Raw genomic sequence first — 22,177 nt, forward strand, 5'->3', positions numbered from 1 at the left:
CTTTCCCTCTGAATATCTGTGACCTGTAGTCGGCTGAATCCTCAGCCGCAGAACTCCTGGAACAGAGTTCTTACAACACATGGTGACATCTGTGTTTGGTATTTAGCCCCTGATTTTTCACTTAACATCTATGTGGTACTGGGAATTACCCAATCTCATGGGGACTTGATTTTCTTCTGTTTTTAAAGACACATGAATATGCTAAAGGCCACCCAAGATTAGTGTTTATGGGGTAGTGGAGACTTGGGTACACCGGCTAGAGTAACTTCCACTTTGTGAAGACTGTGTACAAACTCCACACGCATGACCTTGCCCTGTATTTACACCAACCCAGGGAAAGGGGCTGCTATAAATGTCTCCATGTCACTCATGGACAAATGAAGGCTCAGACAGGTTAACTAATGTGTTCCACAGCCAATCAACTATAGTAAAGGCATCTGGGCCCGGGCAATGGTACCCTAGGGCCACAAGTTTTTAACCTTTGGGCTATGGGGTCTTCTGAGAGCATGACAGACAAAGATCACTTTTACAGTAAGCAGCAAGGACGCGTGTGGCTTTACTGGTCACCCAGCAGGCCAGAGCCTCGTGCAGCAAGCCATGGGGCATCACAGGCTGAGGATGGTGGGCAAGAGTCCTGGGGAATAGGAGACAGGAGAGTCTAGCAGGCAAGGCTGGGCTATGTCAACGGTGAAACCAGATGTTTTTGCTGGCGCTTCTTCCTGTGTATGGGCCACAGTGGCTTCCTAGCCTACAGTGGTGGGAGATTATGCTAATCTCACACAGCTGCTGAAGTCACTAAGGGAAGCAGGTTGTGGAAGGGAGTGTCTTGTTGCATGCATAACTGGTGCATAGTGGGTGTTCTATAAATGACTGCTCCCTAGTCTCTCCCTGGACCTGATGCCACTCTAGTGACGTGGTGTGAAACATGATGGCAATGGCTCAGGTTTCTGCCTAGACATAAACCCAAAGACAGACACTTCGTAGCTGGAACTCAGCCAGGGGGCTGGGCTACTGGGACTCGCATCCTGATAATTTATCATTCAGTTATCTTAGTCATGCTACCAGTACCTCAGTTTCTTTATTTATGACAGCCACACACTCCACAGGCTTGGGAAGCACTACATAGGTATTAATCCATATCACTTAAATCAGGGCTCAGCTTATGGTTAGCATTCAACATGCACTAGCAAATTTGATTTTGATCCATTCCTTGTGTGTACTTTGGCTAAGAGTCCAGTTCTGGGTCCTTGTGAGCTGAGGTTTATATGGCAGATCCTTAATATCCTTGTAGTATCCTCCCTCAGTTCCCATCAAATCCTGTTAGGGCAGAAACCCCTGAAGTTTGGGGTGGAGTACTCCCAAGGAAGGATGGTTTTTCATTAGGTGGTGGGAGGAGATTTGAAATGACATGGTCACTCAGAGAACAGTTAAGGAAGTCAGAAAAATGGGTGTCTACACATCATTTGGGTTCTGTATCATTTGCATTTGGGCCCAGGTAAGACTGATCTGAATAAGCTGGTGTATTTGTTTTGTTTTCATATAAAACCCAAGCCCCCTGCATGAGCGTTCTGGCGAACCCACGAGTAAGTCCCACCTTGCTGGAGAGGAACCCTGGGTACAAGCCTGAAACATTCAGGGAAGCTCATAGCATCCTCAAGCTCGTGGGAAGACAGAGAGGGCGCTCTCCCAGACAGAGATTTTACTCTGCAAAGATTGGTCAGAAAAGTAAGGACGCTAATATTTCAGAGAGGGGGATAGAAGAGAAAGGAGAGAACAGAGAGATGGGAACACAAATGGAAGGGTTACTAACAGAATAGCTAGAAACAACAAGAAACCTCTCATCCTGTAATTCACAGGGACGCATACTCCCAAGGATCTGCTTATTGTTCAGCCCCCCACCCTCCACCTGGTCTGCCATTTCAACCAGCAGAGCCTTAGCCTCAGCCACAGCAACGGTTCCGGGTGCCAGCAAGGGGCGGGGATGCGACCTACAAGCAAACCTTGAGACCTCCCACCCCTACCCATTCTCGCGGGCCCCGCCCCTAGGGTCTCCGCACCCTTCCCCCATCACCTCATCCCCTTTCCCCTCCACCTACTTGAGCTGGCGCGGCTCGCAGTCCACTCCCGGCAGCAGCAGCCGGGCGGCTTGGCGGACATCGTCGCTGTCCATAGAAAAGCTGCGGCGGTGGCCGGCATGCGCCACGGCCACTCGGATCCACTCCATGAGAGGGGGCAGCACGAGGAAGGGCCTGCGCAGGAGGAGAGAGGCGGGGATGTATTAGGACCGCTAGGGATCCAGGGCTGCTCAGACCCATCCCGACTCTCGCGGGGACCCCATCTGAACCCCATCCCTACTTCCACCTCCACACCCATCCGTTTTCCCTGGAGACCCTGCCTGGAAACTCCTGAGTGTGAGAGCCTTTGGAGACATCCTGACCCCACTGGTGACCCCGGGTCAGACTCTCTAGAATCTTTGGGCCTCGGTTTCCTCATCTGTGAAAGGGGGCTACTGAGGCCACCAAAGGATGCAATGTTACTCTGCTGTGACTGCTGTCCCTCTCAGAGATCATGTGCGTGTGGAGATGAGTCACTTCGAGCACTAGCGCAGGGTCCAGAGCCAAAGAAAGCCAATGAACACCTGGCATTACTCCAAATTCCCAGCTCCATCCGAGGAATATTCTCTAACTCCCTTCCCAGCCCTGCCAGGCTTGTGACATCCTTCTGGACTCAACTCTGCACGAGTATCAGGCTACCACAAGGCACCCAGCACCTGCCAAAGAAGGATGGGAGGCAAATGCAGTTAACCTTCACAAGCAAGACTGCTGGAGCCCAGAGCAGCCAACAAGGCTGAAGGTGGGGCACTGAACACATCCCAGACCACCGTGGGAGCTAATGGGTGCACTGTGGCACCAGCTTGTTGCCACATTGACTGAGGCAGTGCCTCTTCCGGATCCATATCTAGGGAGTGTATATAGCTTGTTCTCATACTTGTATTGTGGAGTGTGTGAAAATACTTGAGTCCCACTAGGATTTAGTTGGTAAAGTATGAGGCTGGGCTTTTTTTAAAGCCTCCCCCCTCTCTGTATTTGTGTGTTTGGATTTATTTATTTGTTTTATCTATGTGAACACATTGTTGCTATCTTCAGACACAGACATACCAGAAGAGGGCATCGGATCCCATTACAGATGGTTGTGAGCCACCAGGTGGTTTGGGAATTGAACTCAGGAACTCCGGAAGAGCTTTTTTTTTTTTTTTTTAATATTTTATGATTTTTAAATTTTATTTACATATTTATTTTGCAGTAGTAGAGGTTGAACTCAGAACCCCATGCATGCTAGTCATGCACCCTACCACTGAACCACACACTACACACCCCCAGCCCCCACCGCAGTAGGTGCTCTTAACTGCCGAGCCATCTCTCCAGTCCTTCCCTGTATGTTTTTAATGTGCACTACAGCTCCCTGAATGGCTTGTTAAAACACAGATTGCTGGCCCTACTTGTAGCAGTTTTGATTTGCTGGCTTAGGAGAGGAACCTGGAAAATTGAATTTTAAACCAGTTCCTGCTACTCACGCCACTGGTCTAGGGATGTCAAAGAACGGCTTCACCAGAGGAGGGGTGTGGTTTAAGAGACAGACTCCTTGGCCTGTCTCCAGAGATGCTCATAGAACTTAAGGACACAATCTAAGGGATGGGAGAGATGACTTGGGAGGTAAGGTTGCTTGCTGGCAAGACTGATAACTGGGGTTCTGTCCTAAGAACCCGCATGGCAGAAGGAGAGGACCGACTCCTGAAAATTGTTCTCTAGCTTCTATATGATGCACACGATGGCATTGTGCCAATCAATCAATCAGTCAATCAATAAATCACAATTAAAAATCTAAATGGACATAATTTGAACAAGCACTCCCCATGCTTCTAATTTACATGGGCCATGCTTTGACAATGGTACCATGTGGACCTGTAAGATTTCCTACCGCTTGTCAGGGCCTGGATGTTACTGAGGCAAGGGTACCTGTGGGGCAAGACTGAAGGAAGCAGAATCCTACAGCCATGGAAGCGTAAAACATGGTTACAAGGCATCAGCTCCCTCTCAAAATACAGACATCATGAGCTTCCCACAAGGTGTTGGTGTCAGGTTCCAGTTCTCCTAGAGACAAACTACTACTCTGATGTTAAACTATGCAACAACTCTGTCCTTGACACTCATCTCAGCTAACCTTGTCCATGAGATCATCTAAATATATATCAGCTAGCTATGTGTCTGCCTGCTTTAGCATCAGAAAAATGACATTTACTGATATTAAGGGGCCTTCTTAGCCCTCAATCAGAAGGCTTTTCAGAATTAAGAGTCAGACCCAAGTTATTTGGTTGCACAGCCTATATGCCGCCATCCCATGTAATCTCACCGTTCTCCCATTCTGCTTTCCCAGCATGCACTCTGTTACCTACAATGCACCTGTTACTCGAGGGGAGCTGAACTGGTCTCGGATCCCTGAAGGCATGTTATGTTCCTTTTCTGGCCTACACCTCTGTGTAGGGTCTCCATCTATTCAGAAGCCCATGCCCCACTTAACCTTTGCCAAATTCTACTGTCCACAGACACTTCTTATAATTGAGTCTTGTGTGGCTTCCACTTGGAAGGACTTTCTTTACTCATTCTGCAGATGCTTCATTAGCATCCCAACTCCATCCTGGCAGAGACCTGGGTGTCCAGTTCACTCCTTCAATCACTGCCGCAGGGCAGTGTCTAGCAGGTTGGAAGCCCTTAATATCTGTTCATGAGACAGACTAAGACTTATCAATTTCTTACTGTCTGATACTAAGAAAATCAAGTTTCTGGGCCTGGGACCTAGAGGTCAGACTCTCGGGGAATTTCTGTCTGCATCAGCCTGCTACTTAGGCTGTCTCTCTCATTCTTTCCATCTCTCCATCACCTAAACTGAATCAGGCACTCAATAAACACACCGACTTGAAATTGAATTGGATTCCACTGTCTCCAGGGGGAAGCGGGGTTTATTTCAGTCCCTGTGTCTCAGTCACTGCTGGAGACCAATCCCAAGCACCCAGAGAATTCCCCCAGGTTGTTTCTCAGAGGAGAACCTTCTCCTGGCTTTGCCTGGTCCCTGGTGGGTTGAATCTCTGGTGCAGCTGTCCTTCATGCTAGAGGCTGGGCCATCCCGTGTGCCTGCTGAATACCAAAGAGAGGCCCTGCCATTTTCTAAGTCATTTCTTTACCAAGACAGCTGGCCAGCCCCAGAATTAAAAAGCAACAAACAAACAAACAAACAACAACAACAGAAACCTCAAGCCACATAAGTTCTTCCTTTTCTGGAATTTTCTGTATTCCTGTTCTCCCAATACCACTCACTGTCTGTCTATCACCTGACCGCAGTCTGTAAACTCATGTATTCTTTGCCAGGAGCTCATCAAATAATCTTGTCTGCTCCAAGGGGACAAAACAACGTTATTTGTGATGCCTTCTTTGGAAAAGTTAGTGATGGAAAAGAAATTTAAGGCCTTGAGTCAAATGGGGTAGAGAATTTTCAGGAAAAATATGGCATCTGCACATGTATGTGAATGATAGTGTGTGTGTGTGTCTGTGTGCGTGTGTCTGTGTCTGTGTGTCTGTGTGTGTGTGTATCTGTCTGTCTGTCTGTCCATGTGGGAACCAAAGAAAACAACTGGTGTTGTTTCCTATGGGACATTAACTTTGCTTTTTGAGGCAGGTCTCTTAATGGGCTGTGGAGCTCTCTGATCCAGGAAGGTTGGGCTTACAAGTGTACAGCATTACGCCTGGATCTTCTTACTCTCCTTTAAGAAGAATCCCGGGGCACTGAACTCAGGTGTTCACACTTGGAAAGCCAATGCTTCACTCCAGCTACCAGTACAGGTCTCTTCTTACTTATTTTTAAAGAGGATCATGACTAATTGGCTCCTTGCTTTATTCAGAAGCAGTCAGCTAAAAGCTAGAAGAGCCCATGGAGGAATTAGTGACATCTTCAAAGTCTCCCAAGCTTTGTGCCAACAGGGCTGGAGGGGGTTCTGGGCATCTGCATTCTAAGCCAGCCCTCCTGGCAGTTCCAGAATTCAGTGGGTTTGTGAATCAAGCATCCTGGGTGAACAGGGGAGGGAGGTTCTCCGCTCAAGCAGTGCTGTGATCTTCAATGTAGCTTTAGGCAAAGTATATGGGGTAGGACAAGAGCCCCTGAAAGGGAAGAGAAAGGGTAGATGGGCTTCCTCAGGATCAAGCCAGCAAGTCAGCCCAGGAAGGTCCAAGGAGCAGAAAAAGGACGTGAGCAGATGTAGCCCCTCCCTGAAGCCATGAAGAGATCTGGTGACAGGTGACAAAGTGAGGGCCAGGAATTGAAAGGGACTATGGTTGGTGATTCTGAAGCACAAAATTCCAGTTCTGGGTCTGTGTGGCTCTGGCCAATAACTGGGGTGGATTCAGATGAGGCAGCTTAATTTGTGGGCTGTCAGCCATCTCTGTAAATGGCCAGACAGAAAATATGTTAGACTTCATGGGACATATGGGACCTGCTACAGCTAATTATCTCTGCCCCCATATTGAGAAGGCATCTACAAAACTAAATGAATGCAGTTAGCTATTTCAATGAAACTTTATTGATAGTCAGTGTATTAGTTAGGGTTTTACTGCTGTGAACAGACATCTTGACCAAGGCAACTCTTATAAGGACAACATTTATTTGGGGCTGGCTTACGAGTTCAGAGGTCCAGTCCATCATCATCAAGGCAGGAAGAATGGCAGCATCTAAGCAGACATGGTGCAGGAGGAGCTGAGAGTTCTACATCTCGATCTGAAGGGTGCTAGGAGAAAGCTGGCTTCTAGACAGCTAGGATGAGGGTCTTAAAGCCCATGCCCACAGTGACATGCCTACTCCAACAAGGTCACACCTCCTAATGGTGCCAAGCCCTGGGCTAAGCATATATAAACCATCAAAGTCAGATATGTGGTCATAGTTACCCAACACTGGTCTGTTTAGTTCTTTCTGATTCTAAAATTCATTCATTCTATTGGAAGAGTCAGTTACCTGGGAACTGAGAAAGAGTCTGATGTGTGGTCTAGGGTAGATGTGGAGAAGCCCATTAAGATATTAGTGACAGGGCCTGATGCTTAGAAGACTAGAAGATGGAATTCTCTCACAGAGTCCAATCTGGACTTGGGGAACACAGGGCCAAAGGCCCATCTACAGATAGTTATCTGTGTGATAACACTCAAGACCTGGCATGTAGACAAACTGAAAATGTCATTTATATGACTAATGATCTACTAGGGAACACTCAAGAAGTAGGCTGAAAAACATTCCCCGAAGATGTCTGCTTCTTAACTACTGGAACTTGATATCGAGAAGACAAATGTGTGCTGTACATGTGGCTGGATTAAGCATCTTGAGAAGAAAAGCAGGTCCCAAACAGTAAGAGGTGGACCCTACATGCTGCATTCAGGCAGAAGGCCGGGAGGCCAGAGGAGGAAGTCAGCACATGAAGCAAAGACGATGGAATCCTACAAGGAAAGAGGTCTGAGCCGAGGAAGCCCCAGAGGCCAGAGAAGGGGAGGAGAGGGCTCTTTTTCAAAGCTTCCAGAAGGATACATCTTTGCATTATTATAGAAGCTCTGATAGTAGATATCTGGACTTCACCATAGTAAGGGAATAATTCTGTGGGATTTTGTTCTGCATATATATATATATATATATATATATATATATATACACATATATATATGTGCATGTGTGTGTGTGTGTGTGTGTGTGTGTGTGTGTGTGTAGGGGTGGTGACTTAGTCAGGGTTTTTATTCCTGCACAAACATCATGACCAAGAAGCAAGTTGGGGAGGAAAGAGTTTATTCAGCTTACACTTCCCAAATTGCTGTTGATCACCAGAGGAAGCCAGGACTGCAACTCAAGCAGGTCAGGAAGCAGGAGCTGATGCAGAAGCCATGGAGAGATGTTCCTTACTGGCTTGCTTCTCCTGGCTTGCTCAGTTTGCTTTCTTATAGAACCTGAGACTACCAGTCCAGAGATGGTACCAACCACAAAGTGGCCCTCTCAACCTTGATCACTAATTGAGAAAATGCTCCACAGCTGGATCTCATGGAGGCACTCCCCCAACTAAAGTTCCTTTCTCTGTGATAACTCCAGCCTGTGTTAAGTTGACACAGAAAACCAGCCAGTACAGGTGGTGTGTGCGCATGTTTGTGTGTGTGTGTGTGTGTGCATGTTGTGTGTGTGCACATGTATAGGAGTGCACATGCATATGTATGTGGAGTCCTGAGGTTGACTTCAGGCATCTTTGATTGCTCTCCTCCTTATATACCCAGGCAGAATCTGAACCAGGAGCTCCCCAGCCTGCTCTAAAGATTTCTTGTCCACTTTCTGCACACTAGAATTACAGGTGAACCACCATGCCCCCTGGACCGATCTTTCTTTAGTTCTTTTCCTTACTTTTTGAAACAGTATCTTACTTGTAGCTCAGGCTTCAAACTCAGAGATCACCTGCCTTGGCCTCTTGAGTGCTGGAATTAAAGGTATGCACCCCTACACATGGCTTCCTACCAGTTATTCAAATGGGTATTTTGGGGATCTGATTTTTGATCCTCAGGGTTTTATGGCAAGTACTTTGCCGGCTTATTCACCTCTCTGGAGTTCCTCTGTGTTGTTTGTAGCCCTCATATCTGCAACAATGTTTTTATAGCAGCCACAGGGAACAAACACAGGGTGTTACTGTCAGGATCAGATGAGATCATGTGTACATCCAAGCATGTGAACTCAAGAACTCAGCAACTGTGGCTATTCTCAGCAGCAGCAGCAGCAGCAGCAGCAGCAGCAGCAGCAGCAGCAGCAGCACAGCAGCAGCAGCATCTCCAGCACCCCTCATCTGTCTCTTTGCTGGAGGAAAATACTTTGCTCCATGCCCCTGACTTCTCTTGAGATTGAAGCAAACTGCTGTGGTTTCTACAGCATTCCTTCTTTAAGCCCCGTGGCCCTGACTTTTTGTCCTTGCTATTTGCTGAGACTTTCTCAGGCTAGAGAGGAGTTTCAGTGTTTGACTATGGTTTAGGAAGCTTGCAACTCCAGCCAATACAGGGAGTGGAGAAAAAGCTGCTCATGGGCCGTAAATTGGTTTCTATAGCAATGGCCACACAATCTTGCTGTATCTTTGAGCGCCAAGGCCAGGAAGATGGCAGAAACAAGAGGTAGCCCTGCTGGTTACTATGGCGACGGTCCTACTGTGCAAGGCGTGGCTGGCCGCCAATAGGGTGGTTCCTGTAGGAGAGGTAGGAGTCAAAGGGAGTGCCTCAAACCCATGCCTCTTGAACATAAATGTAAACCTGAGTAGGAATCTGCTGAAATGTGGATTCCAAGTCCGTTAGTCTAGGTCAGGGTCTGCAATTTGACATTTCTAATGGGCTCCCAGGAAGAGGCTATGCTGGTCCATGGTGAGCATTTTGAACAAGTAGGGAACAATATAATTCAAATCTGAAGTCAGGGAAGGTGAGTTATCCCGCAGGGAAATAGCACCAAATATAAGAGCTTCAGAGGGCATCTGAGGTCCAGGAGAGAGCTGAAACAGAAGGAGCTGGGCTGATACAGCAGACTGGTCGAGCTTAAGTTCCACATCCTCCAAGCCTCAAGGAGCTGGGAAAAGAAAGCATACACCTGGCATTTTTTGCTTTTGTATCAAAGGGAGGATGTGTGCATGTGCGTGTGTGTGTGTGTGCATGTGTGTGTGTGTGTGTGTGTGTGTGTGTGTGTGTGTGGTGTCTTGTCAGGATTCTCATTTATCTTTCCAACAATCCTCTGAAATCTAACAGGCTTCAGGTACTTATAATGAATCAAGCACCCTTCCTGTTGTCTGAGGGGCCTGTTGAACCCATGGCAGTTGGTAGCATTGGCCTGGGAACAGAAACTCTTAATGACACACTTGTCATGGTGAGTTTCATGTGCCAACTTGCCTAGGTGCTAGTACCTCAGTATCTGGCCAAACATTAGTTTGAGGAGTTCTCTAAAGCTTTTTTGTTGTTGCTGAAATTAACATTTAAATCCATTTAGTCTGAGAGAGTCAGTTGCCTTCCATGACGTGAAAGGGCCTTGCTGGCCTTGAGGCAAAGGGACTCTGATCCTGAGGCCTTGGACTGGGTCACATCAACACTTTCTAAGTCTACTCTCTGCTTGTCTGTCCTTGTAGTTAAGTCTTCCTCTGTAAATATGTACATTTGTGTGTGCGTGTGTATGTGTGTATGTGTGTATGTACACATGTGTATATGCGTGTGTGTATGCATGCACTCGCTCGCACGCGTACACATGAATGGCATATCACTCACAGTTTCCAGACAAACAGAACCAAAAGGATATGTGTATGGTTGACAGATTGACGTGCCATCTCTCTATTGATTTGTCAATGAATCTATTACTCCATCCACCTGGGTCAGTATACCCATTGATCTGTCTACGCAGGCAGCTATCTTTGTTTACCTATCTATTCACCTATTATCTACCTCTATTTATATAGAGCCAATAATACAAGGAGAGGATAAATGGATGGATGGGTGGAAATATCAACAGATCAATAGGTTAAAAATTGGGTAGATGGAAGGATGAATGGGTGGATGGATGTAGGGTGGATGGATGGATGGACTGATTTACCAACTGAGGTAATTAATAGACTTTCTCAGGTCTCCCATAAAAGCAACACATGCTCTTAGCCATGGACCCATCTCTCTAGTCCCATCCTCTGACCATCAGGTGCTTTGGAGGCTCCAGGATTGGTGCAGGCTGGCTCCCTGCACATGATTTCATTTAATCACAGAGATTAGCAGAGGGCAATGATGATTGTGCTCCCTGTTTTGCGAATGACGGGGCTGGTGTGAGGTAGTGAGTCTCTAACGGGAGCAGGCTGGCACAGCTGTGAGGCAGAGCTGGCATTTGATTGAAGGAAGACCAGGAATCATAACCCACAGGCGAGCCAACCCTCTAGTGATTTTCCAAAGACCAGTGTGACACTGACCAGGACCCTGAGCACTGGAACTGTGGTTGCTCATCTGGGACATGAGGAGGCTGGGTCACAGCACCCACAAGTCTCACTTCAGGAGGAAAGGGTCATGAATCTTAGGTCTGTATGTTTTACAGAACCTCATTTTTGTATAAAAATGCTGTCATAACTTTACAGTTGTGACCATGACTTAGAGCGTGGCCGCTCTGAGCACAGTGCGCTTATTTCTCTAGACTCACTCACTCCTCGACCGGGTTATGGCCTTCAGGTCTGAGATTACAACTCCTGGGCTGAAATGGCCAACTGATTCCCATTGTGAAGGGTTTACTTTATACACATAATAGTATGTTTTTTTCTCCGTGTGTATGCCTGTGTATTTAAAGGAGATGGTGAGAATATAATGTATATTCCGCAACCCCCCTTTTTGTCTTGGCAACCAGAAACCTCAAAGCTAAAATACTAGAAGAGATTTTTCTGGTTGATCATTAGTCTTCTGTGTTCTAAATGATGTCCCCTTTCTATCTCTATCTCTGTATTTCTGTGTCTCTGTCTCTCTCTCTCTTTTTCCCTCTCTCTCAGTATGTTTCCTACTGCTGTGTGTGTGTGTGTGTGTGTGTGTGTGTGTGTAATAGACCATCTTGGGTGCTGTTTCACAGATGTTATCTACCTTCTTTTTTTTGAGACAGGGTCTCTTATTGGCATTTTGCTCTCCTACTAGGCTAGACTGGCTGGCCAGAGAACCCAGGGATCCCACTATTTCTATCTTCCAGGTGCTGGAATTATGTTTATGCCAGTATGCCCAACTTCTTTATGTGGGTTCTGAGGAATCCAACTCAGGTCCTCATGTTTGTATGGTGAGCATTTACTGACGGCCGCCTCCCCAGCCCAACATGTGTTTACATTACTATCTGTTTCATGTTTCTTTTCATAACTAGCTCCCACTGTGAGTCTAGCTCCAGAACTGACTTAGCCACAAAGGACTGATGACTAAACAGATGTCTACGGGTTTAGATGAACTGAAGCTACACCACTAACGAGGTTGCTGATAAGAAACAGAGATATCACCGTGTAGAATGAGGAACTCCCACAGAAGAGGCAGCCAATGACAGTGAGATAAAACTTCCCATTAAGAGGAAACATTTAACAAAGAGTGCAAAGGAGGGAGGGAAGAGAAGTGCCCAGGATGCTTCAGCAACCACAAAAGAGGGAGGGCGGAGGCAGTGTTGTGTCTGCAGGAAACAGCTGTTTGGCCAATGAGCAGACCGATGGATCTCTGAGAAGAAAATGCCTTAGTGGTGCTTCTTGGATGATATGTAGCCCACTTTCTGTACGGCTGGATATGAGACGAGGGTGAACCCGGAAAGGCAAAGTATGGCTTCAGTCAGGGGCCGTGCTTTTTCAGTAGTCAACAGTTCTAGGCAGCAAAGGCCTCCATGATTGGCTGGGACTCCAGGGACACCCTGTTGGCATCAGTGGGCTGCTCCTCTGGGGAGCTGGAGAGATGGAAAGTGAATGGGGTGGGGGTGGGGCGGCATCTAACCCCATTCCAGAATTCTGCTCCTCCTCCAGACAGGGGTGCATTCTGGGGCCAGCCCTGGGGAACAGAGTGGTTGTCCATTAGGGGGTGTTACAAGCCAGGAAGGGGGTCCAGTGAGCCTGAGGGCTGAGCACCTCTAGGGTGGAGGGGTGCAGATGGGAAGATAGGCAGGTAGAGCTGTCTGAGCTGCCCGAGCTGGCTCTGGATGGCACATGGGTACAAAGGAGAGGATGCCACTCAGGTGTCACCTAGCGCACAACCATTAGGCACCTTTCTCATGTGAAGGAATAAGTTCAGAGAGTTAAATAAAAGAGAGAGCGGGGCATGTGTGTGATTGTACGCAAGAGTGACATTCATCCATCTTCATCTACCCCAGGCACTGAATACATAATCAACATGGCTGCAGACTCACAGAGGGGGATTAGGGAAAGAGAAAAGGGATCAGCAAGGGTTAGGAGGGGAACAAAAACCAAACAATGGGGTGGTAATGGACATGATCAAAACACACCATATGCTTGTATAGCAAGAGCCCATTATCATGTGTGATTAATTTGCGCTAATAAAAACATAAGAAGCTGTCACAAACTCTCCCACATATTAGACTCAGAAAAAAAAAAAAAATTAGCAGAGACACCACCCACTAGACCAGGGTTCTACCATTAAGTCCTTTGAATGCAACAGTAGCTATATCCCAGCCTGCCTAAAGGGAACCCCTACACGATACACTCTGAGTAAGCAGGCTTTTCACTCTAGTTCCTGATACAAGCTTCTCATTGTGTGCCTAGATTTCTAGCCTCTTGGTCCCAAGACATATTTATTCCCTGCTTGTTGCTGGGATGTGTCAGGTTGAACCTTCAGTTGCTTAAATCTGACCCTACAATCTACTTGTATGTCCTCACCTTTCTAGGCATGACCCATTCTCCTCTTGTATCCTGGCTTACTGACCTGCTTCTCCTGGGCATGGACTTGTGGGGTAGTCCCTACTACTTTCCTGCTCCACCTCTACACATGGGAGCTGGGTCTGCATGTGGGAATGAACAGAAATTACTCTCCCTTTTGGAATAGTGAGGCTTCAAGTGAAGGCCCAACAGATTATTTCACTATCCGGACCTCTAGAAAGGGCTTCACTAGAGTGAGGTCATCATGTTTATTTATCATTGGTTCTACTTCTTTTTATTCCTTTCTTAAAAGGATTTTTATAGACATAGGTGTTTAAATAAATGGTCAGTGAAATGATTGTCAGCAGTTCCCAAGTGTGCAGGCTGCAGAGCCAGATAGCTCTGGAGTTTCATTCTGGTGCTGCCAAGTAACTCTCACAGGGACAAGAACCTCTGAGGTCTTACAAATTCATGAAATGAGCAATTAGGTGTTCTGAGTCTGGCCTGGGGCAGTGAAGGTGTTCAGTGAGGTGTGGTTGTTTTGGGTCATGCAGAGCTATGTCTAACTACCCTGACTGAGTAGAGGAATAGATGCGTTTGCTCCATGGAGAAGACCCCGTTCTAAGCTCTTCAGAGCAAAAGGAGTCTCAGGTCTTAAATCTGAGGGGTTAGAGCTGGACAATCCCTTGGGAAGGAGACTTGGGCATACAATAGATGGTTGGACTATAACATCTAGAGCCACATCCAAACCTGAATCCAGCACTATATTCTATTTTTAAATATATAAGTAGGCTTGTTTTTTTATACAAAGAATCCTTTATATCTTACAATACTGTAAGTTGATTGACACTGGTAGAAATAGAACTTATTGGCCAGGGAAACAGAAGGGCTAATATATTAATATTTTATAATTGAGCCCTAGTGCACAAGGTTTCTTACAGGCACAGGGTTCCAATATTACTAAGTTCTTCCCATGCCCTCTTGTCTGGTGGAAGAAAGGGCACAGAGATTATGCTACTTGCTTCTAGTCACCTTAATTTAATTAAAGCAGTTGGATTTTCGATTGATCGCTATTAAAGTCAATTCAGCAATGGAGTAACAGAACTGCTGGCTCAGTGTTTTCCATCACCCAGTTCTGGTTCTCATAAACACCGGTTGCAGATAATTAGAAAATTTGGGTTGTAAGATGAGAAAGAGTGCCTTTCCATGTTTGGGTACGAGTGTGTAATAGCACATTGTTATATCACATAGCAAAGGATAGACTCCATGGAATACTGATCCAACCAACAGGCAAGTGGCACAGGAGACAGTTGCTTCCTGAGAAATCCAGTAGGAGACTCAAAGTTGTCCCCAAAGTCGCCAGTGGAGATGGCATTAGAAGAAGGTGTCAGTACAATCCAGCTTCAGGTGTGAGAAGTCTCCCACAGGTCTGTAGGCAGGGTTCATGAGGTGGGCTCGTGGAGGCAAGAGCGAACCCTGAATGTGCTCCTGTCTCACAGAGCCTGCGATCCCATGTACATTATTAAATCCACATACAAGCTCCCACCTGGGACAACGCTAAATACCAATTATGGACGGCCTTATGCACGGTAGACCTCTGTGGTGTACATTTGTTGAGTCTATTCACAGTGAGTTTCTTGGGCCTTCCACTGCCGTGGTAGGTACAGAGAGCATAAAAATGGCAGATATGGATAAAAGATGCCAGATACAAAGGTTAAATAACAGAGAGCAAACCCAAATCTCTAGCTCAGAGAGAAGATTGTGGATGTACTGACAGGCATTGACCTTTTAAAAAGTATAAAAATGAGATTTGGGGGGTATATAAACAAGCCAATGCTTACATCAATTCTAAAAAATGAAGCCCTACCTACAGATGTCATGTATCAGCAAAACCTACTTGCCAACGAAGCATATTAACAGCATTTAATTTTCTTCTAGAGCAAAGGCTAAAGAAGGGCAATTATAATTATTTATGTTAGACAAATATAATTATTTCTCAAATGTGAATTGCTTTAGATCTCTCTATCAAGTAAAAAAAAAATTAAATGAGAATGAAATTTTGAGAGGCTGAGAGAGCTCTCTAGAACATTGTCAAGGTGTGTTTATCAACTGTCCTGGGTCACCACAAGACAGCATCGAGAGAGCCGTATCATATCTGCTATAGGAAGTGAATGCTGAGCACACATGTCAGGGATTGCGTGCAGCATTTCACCCTTTCTGTTCAATTAAAGAAAACACAACTTTCTCTCAAAATATAAATTGAACACAACTATTACATACATTGTAAATTATCTGGTATTAGGTATATCTGACACCCAGTCCATCATCTTTGTCAATAAAATGCTGCAGCATTTTCTCTGTCCAATCACATTAGGGCAGTGACAGGCCTGTGATTGGACAGAAATAGAGAGTGGAGCTAGAGTTGGAGGAGGAGAAAGGTCAGAGAGGCAGGAGGAGAAGTTTCTTCATCATGGAGTCAGAGGATGATGAGGAGTCAGACCCCTAGTGGTTATACAACCAAGCAAAAGTTTTTACAAAATAGATAATTGGGTTAGAATATTGTCTTTATTATTTGGTTCTGAAATTATTGAATTGGCATCTGGTAAATTGTGATCTTATTATTATGTAAATCTGATTGGCTATTAAGGCCTTAAAAGTCATGCTTTACCTACAGGGTCCTAGGCACTAGTAGATGAATGATTGGGAGGTGTGTAAAGAGTTGTATGTGAGCGAGATGTTGCAGTTTGCTGGGAGAAAATAGCAAGACCTGCTGGAACTTAGTGTTGAGGCTGGACGGTACCGGCACAAGAATGTACTATGGCGGGAAAGGGAATTTTCAGGGTGGATTCATTTTTTATTAATCCCCACAACAAAACCCTCATTTTCCTAACAATTAAGTAGATCAATTAACTTTTATTACATTTTAATTTATTGTTATTAGTGTGTGTGTGTGTGTATGTGTGTGTGTGAGAGAGAGCGAGAGAGAGAGAGAGCGAGAGAGAGAGAGAGAGAGAGAGAGAGAGAGAGAGAGAGAGAGAGAGAGAGAGAATGCACATACAGTAGACAACTTATGGGATGTGACCTGGTTCTCTCCTTATACCATGTGGGTTCCTGGGATTGAACTCACATCATTAGGCTTAGCAGCAAGTGGCCTTACCCAGTGAACCATCTTGTAGGCCCAGAATAGACTCATTTTTGACAAGACCTCTGTTTTGTTTTCATAATCTTTTTTTTTTTTTTTTTTAATGTGGCTTCTGAAGATCAAACTCAGGTTCTTGTGCTTGCGGGGCACATACTTGACTGAGCGTCTCCTCTGCTTAGATGATGTCTGTACTATGACCCTAACCACACTGAGGAGGGCCTTCAGGCCTGTATGTACCCTTCAGCCCTTCTGCAGGAGGTCATCGCTGCTCAGGCTGACAATGTTCTTCACTTCCTGCTTGGGTATTTCTGCTCACTAGTCAATCATCTTTGAATGAGTAAGGCTTGCCCTGTGTTCTGTTGTATCCTCCATAAGTGTCTTTAGAATAAATGAATAAATGTTAAACGACTGTTGACCATTTAATGAAGGTGCTGTATAGTGATTTCTTCCAGACTGAATCACTGTTTCTAGGAGGGAAGGCGGAGACACAGGGGAAGTAAGAAGCTTAAACTATTTATGAAGCCTAGGACGCTCCTAAAGTTAAGAGATTTACAAGGTCGAGACCCCTCCTCAATATTATGAAATCAGTAAACAAACAAAAAAACCAAACCATCACCACCACCACCTGCTAAAAGAGTCAGGAGACCATCTTAGCCAGAGCTGCCTGAGGGTTGGGAAAGAGGCTCCAGGAGGCAGCTCCTATGGCTGTCTCCCATGCTGGTGTGAGCCTTTCCATTGTGTCTGTGTAACCCATGCTCTGTGAGTAATCTCTCACTATGCTCCTGTAAGTGACCCCAATAAGCTCACAGGCTCCGGAAGTGAGACTTGAGTTTGATTGGCCTTTGGTCTGTCATGGGGCCCTACCTGGGGTGAACTGATGCCTGCTCGCATCTCCTCAGGCAAAATCAGGCAGCAGAATGTCTTTAAGTCTCAGTCTGCAAATGTGCTTGTTTTAAATGCTGGTGGGTTTCCCCGCTTTACTGTGGGGGGATGCTTCATGGGACTGGCTTATAACGTCTAAGGAAAATGATAAAAATAGTGGCTCATTTCCAGTTGCAGTAAAGGAATAAAGTCCATATCATTAGTACTTAATGAGAACCAGACTTGGGTAAAAACTAGGTTAAAAGTCAGACTTAGGACCCTGCCACGAGCCTGGAATAAATTCCAGTGACACCCCTCTCCAACCAAGACATTAGATCCTATGACAGACGGAAGTGAACTAGAAGTAGCAGGCTTGTATGGGGCCTTTACTCCTGAGAAGCAAGATGTTCCCTGTACCAGCTGTGCGGTAATCTTAGTGATGCTGGTATAGGGGAACAGTTAGCGAAGGGCACTGGCTGAAATGCTTTGGAATAATCTCCAAGGCTCTGCTCTGCCTGGACGGATGAGACGCAGGCAGAAGCAAGCCATAAAGTTGCTGAAGGGACTGATTCCAAGGCTTCTGGGGTTTTAGGTAGTAAGGGCTGACCAGGTCGGTGCCTGCGTCCAAAACTGTTTTCTAGCCCACTGACACCTAGGGTGTCTTAGTTCAGTTCAGCTCATCCTAAGGAACCCACAAATCTTTCCAGAGCATTTCACTGGACAGGAGAGAAGCCATGTTCCTTTGCCTGCCTGACCTGCTCCTGTTTCCCTCCCCCCTCACTCTACTTCAGTTTCCTCAGTCTGTTGGCTGCTCCTTCAATTTGTCGAGAACGATCCTGCCCCAGGGCCTTTGCATTGAGTGCTGTGCTCTCTGAGACTCGCAAGGTCAGTCCTCTCCACCCAGGCTTGCTACTTTACCTTCTGTAGATCCCTGCTCACATGAAGAGAAACCTTCTGCCTATCCTATCTACGACAGCTCCTTCCTTGATTAGACTACCTGGCTTTATTTCTCTATCTCTATACATTGTTTATTATTACCATGCCTTTACTCCCTTCCCTCTCTTGTGGTAAGATTTGAAGCATGCAAATGCAGGTGTTTTGCCTGGCCCAGTAGCTGTGTACTACTTTATCTACCAAATGGAAGAATGTATGAATAATTGTATGAATAAATTCTGGGTGGCAACTTCTGTGCTTGGTGATATTGCAGAGGTCCTGGCCCGAGTGAGCTTCTGCTCTAGTGTGAAAAAGCACAAGAGAAAAACGGTATTAAGTCAACATCTAGAAGCCTCATGGTTGGAGCATTCAGTCTTCTGAGATGATGAAGATGGTGCTCTGACATCAGCCCCAGCTGAGCCTGTGGGAAGGGAGGGCTTACCAACAGAGTGGAGGCAAAGGGAATGAGTCTCAAGATGACAGGGCATTTTAGGGAAATTCTGTGGAGTTGAGTAGGTAAGAATTTGGAAATCTCTGTTGTAGGGTAGAAGAGGAATAGGGAGAACCAATTTGGAACAGGCTCAGTACTGCCCGGTTCCCAGTTTATTAACAGTCACCTTGGAGGGAGGATCTGGGGTGGAGCTCACAGAGGACGCTAGCTTTTTAAAGCCTGGTTCCTGGTGTTTGAGCTACCTATGTAGTTTAGTGTAGCCCCTCAGGATGAACTTAGAAGCCACCTCAATAGCAGGAAGTCTGATTGTCATTGATTAGATACCTGTGTGCTTGTTAGAGCAGGGTTTGCAGTCAGGGACTGGGGCATTAAGTGGTCACCAAGGCAGAGAGGTAGAACAAGGTAAACTGTAGACAGTTTCATTTGGCCGCTTCCTATAAAGTGCTCCGAGATTCCATGGCAGAGGCAGATCCTCACAGAAGGGCTTTGGAGCCTGTTAAAATCCCAGCATTCCAAAGCTTGTTCTCCATTTCACTATGAACTAGCTTCCTTCTCTGTTCACAAAAAAATTTCCATCCACACCACAATGCCAAGGGTCCAGGAAGCAGCCATCTGAGGGTTGGGGTTCTATGTCAGGGACGAATAGAGCAGAGCATGACAGACGATTGTAGAAAGGCTCCCTCCGGCCTTGCAGCTTGAACTTGGCAGTGAGAAGAGGCAAGGCTGGGAAAATAGTTACCTGCTTTTGCTAGCCTCTTGGCCAAAATTCCTGGGCATGCCAGAACCTGACTGGCTGAATCTTGACTGAATTTCTCACAGTCTACAGACTGAGAGAAAGCCTACCTAGGCAAAGTTTCATAGACACAGGAAAAACATGCTGCAGAGCACAAAATCTACATTATAAAGAAGCACAGACAGCCACCAACTACGCACCAAGAAGATTGAGCCAAGCGCATGCTTGTTTAAAAGAACAAGGCCAACATTCCCGCTCGCTTGCTTTCTGGAGCTGCACAGACGGCCTTTTTTCCCCCCTTCAAATAACCTAAGAAGATGGGTTGGGAATCCTAGACATTCTAGTTTCAGTTACATAAAATAACATGGTTTTCGTTAGGTGGGGTTCCAATCATGTTAGGGAGCTTCCCTGGGTTCCTGGAGGGAGAAGAAGTTATGAAGGCCCACCGTGATCCTTCCAGGAGATTCCATGGTTGTGGAAAGAACGCTTGCAGGACTGAAGGTTGCCTTTCCCACAAGGCCTTGCTTCTTGAAAAAGGAAGTAGGAGCTAGCTGGGCCCGGCTCCTTGTGGAGAAAAGGGCTGGGCTTCCCCGCCAATTTCTCCCACGCAGTGGCCATCAGAGGCCCTGTGAATTATCTTTCAATTGCTTTCCTCCAAACAGACTCCTCTTGTTATAACCATTCTCTCTCCATAGATGTTTTAGTCATGCCACGGTGGGTAGTTTTCAAAGAACAGCAATTCACAAATTGGAAACAATCCAAATGATCAGCAACCAGGGAAACATTAGGCAAATTACAGTACATTCACAAGAAGGAATACTTCACAGCCATTAAAAATGATGTGCATGAATGTTCTCCAGTACCAAAAACTGCTTATGGGACACTATTAAGTGAAATAAAGGGATATAAAGTTATATACACTGTACAGATATTTTAAAAACTCTCACTATTTATATTAAAGAACAAAAAAAAAAAATATGCCCTAAGTACTAATTTTTGACTACCTCTGGGTGGCACAGTTGTAGATAATTTTAGTTTTTCTTTTTATATTTTTTCTGTATTTTCCAATAATTAAAAAAATTATATACCTTTTCAGGAAAAGATAACTGTAGAAATTTGAATTCATCTCACTTTATGTTGCAGCTGTAAAATAATGCAGCACTCGAGGAGCGCAAGATGGACGGAGGGTTGGATGATTAAATCAATAAAAGTCAAGACGCTGGGAAACAGTGGAGGCTCTGGAGGCTCTGCCGTGGAGCGAGCCTTGGTAGGATGTGAACTTGGGGTATGTGCCTTCCGGGCAGAGGAGTAGATAGGCCACTCTGGCTAGTCCCACAGGGTGTGGCACCCGGCTAATGTTGGGCTGTGATCCCCAACACTGATGCTGAAGAGTGGGCATCTGGGGCTGTGGATGTAGCTTAGTGCTGCGATGTTTGTGGTCTGTGCAAGGGCTTGGTTTGGCTCTTGGTGTGGCGGGGCCCCTCTGTAATCTTAGCACTCCAGAGACGGAAGCAAGCGGATCAAGAGTTCAAGGCTATCCTCTGCTATATCCTAAATCTGAGGCCTGGACTGCATGAGATCATGTTTTTTTAAAAAAAAACTGGAGGTGGGGCAGAAGAGTGGAAATGTGGCCTAGGCAGACTTCACTGCTTCCAGGCACCAGGTCTCCCCACCCTGGACCCCACCATGCCGGGCCAGCTCTTGGCTCCCACTGGGCAGCATCCAGAGCTGATTTTCATCCACAGAGGCCTACCCTTCAGCAGCAGTGTTGGGGATCACAGCTAGAGGACAGCTGTGTGTCACACCCTGCCTGTCCTTTATGTCCTTTCTGATAGATATATATATTTTTTTTTGGCCTGTGTTTCCCTGTGTGTTCCAGAATCCAAGCACAGGAGATGCAAAAAGCTGTCAGTTCCAGGCAAATCAAGCATCTTGCCTTGGGGCCATACAGGAGGGGGAGGCTAGCTGGTGGCACCAGGACCTCAGGGATGCAGAGAATTGCACTCTGTACACTGTGGGCTTGTGACTCTCCAGGACTCTTGCAGGAAGCTGCTTCCCGCGTCATTCTACGCTCTGCCTTTGTGGTGTCCTAGGCTGGCCTAACTCTCCCACCTACTCAGTACCAAGAAGACTGAGAGGTGAACAGAGCTCAGCTCTGCCTGCAAGGAGTTCAGTGAGGCAGCACCAGACACAGGCATCAGGGCAGTGGGGGGCAATCTGCAATGTCAGAGCTGCAGGGAGGTGTCAGGAAGATATGACCCCTGGGATCACTGAGTGTGAACACTCAGCTTCCAGCCAGGCACTAACAGGGCTCAGTGACCTTGGAACTTTTCACTCTCTTCTCCATTAGTAAAATATGAAGACTGGCCATATCTCAGAAGGTGACCCTGAAGTTCAAGTGGAGGGATTCTGACAAGCACCCTCCCAGGCCTGCCACAGGCTAGCACTCCACAGCTTGTCTAGCTCTTCAGCAGAGGCCCTAAGGAGAACAGAGGCTTTCTCAGGCCTTAGGGGCAGCTTAACACAGTGCCTGCAGGACAGGAGAGTGTGCCAGGAGGACATCCTGGGACGGGCAGGTTCTGTCTTCTGCTCTTGCTCCCTCCCAAGCACCCCAGGACTCCTAAC

The 22,177-nt window shown here is 46.3% G+C and overlaps 1 protein-coding gene across 2 annotated transcripts in view; it reads right to left on the minus strand.

Annotated features, from left to right (window-relative positions):
- Btbd11 (BTB domain containing 11) overlaps positions 1–22,177 on the minus strand; it is a 262,443-nt gene that overhangs the window by 57,507 nt on the left and 182,759 nt on the right. For both annotated transcript variants that reach the window (XM_031350227.1, XM_031350226.1), the window contains exon 4: positions 2,097–2,249. In XM_031350227.1, coding sequence (XP_031206087.1) covers positions 2,097–2,249 — 153 coding nt within the window. The remainder of the gene's footprint in view (positions 1–2,096; positions 2,250–22,177) is intronic.

The sequence above is a fragment of the Mastomys coucha genome, unplaced genomic scaffold (genome assembly GCF_008632895.1).
Source record: "Mastomys coucha isolate ucsf_1 unplaced genomic scaffold, UCSF_Mcou_1 pScaffold4, whole genome shotgun sequence".
In the NCBI taxonomy this organism is placed as follows: domain Eukaryota; kingdom Metazoa; phylum Chordata; class Mammalia; order Rodentia; family Muridae; genus Mastomys; species Mastomys coucha.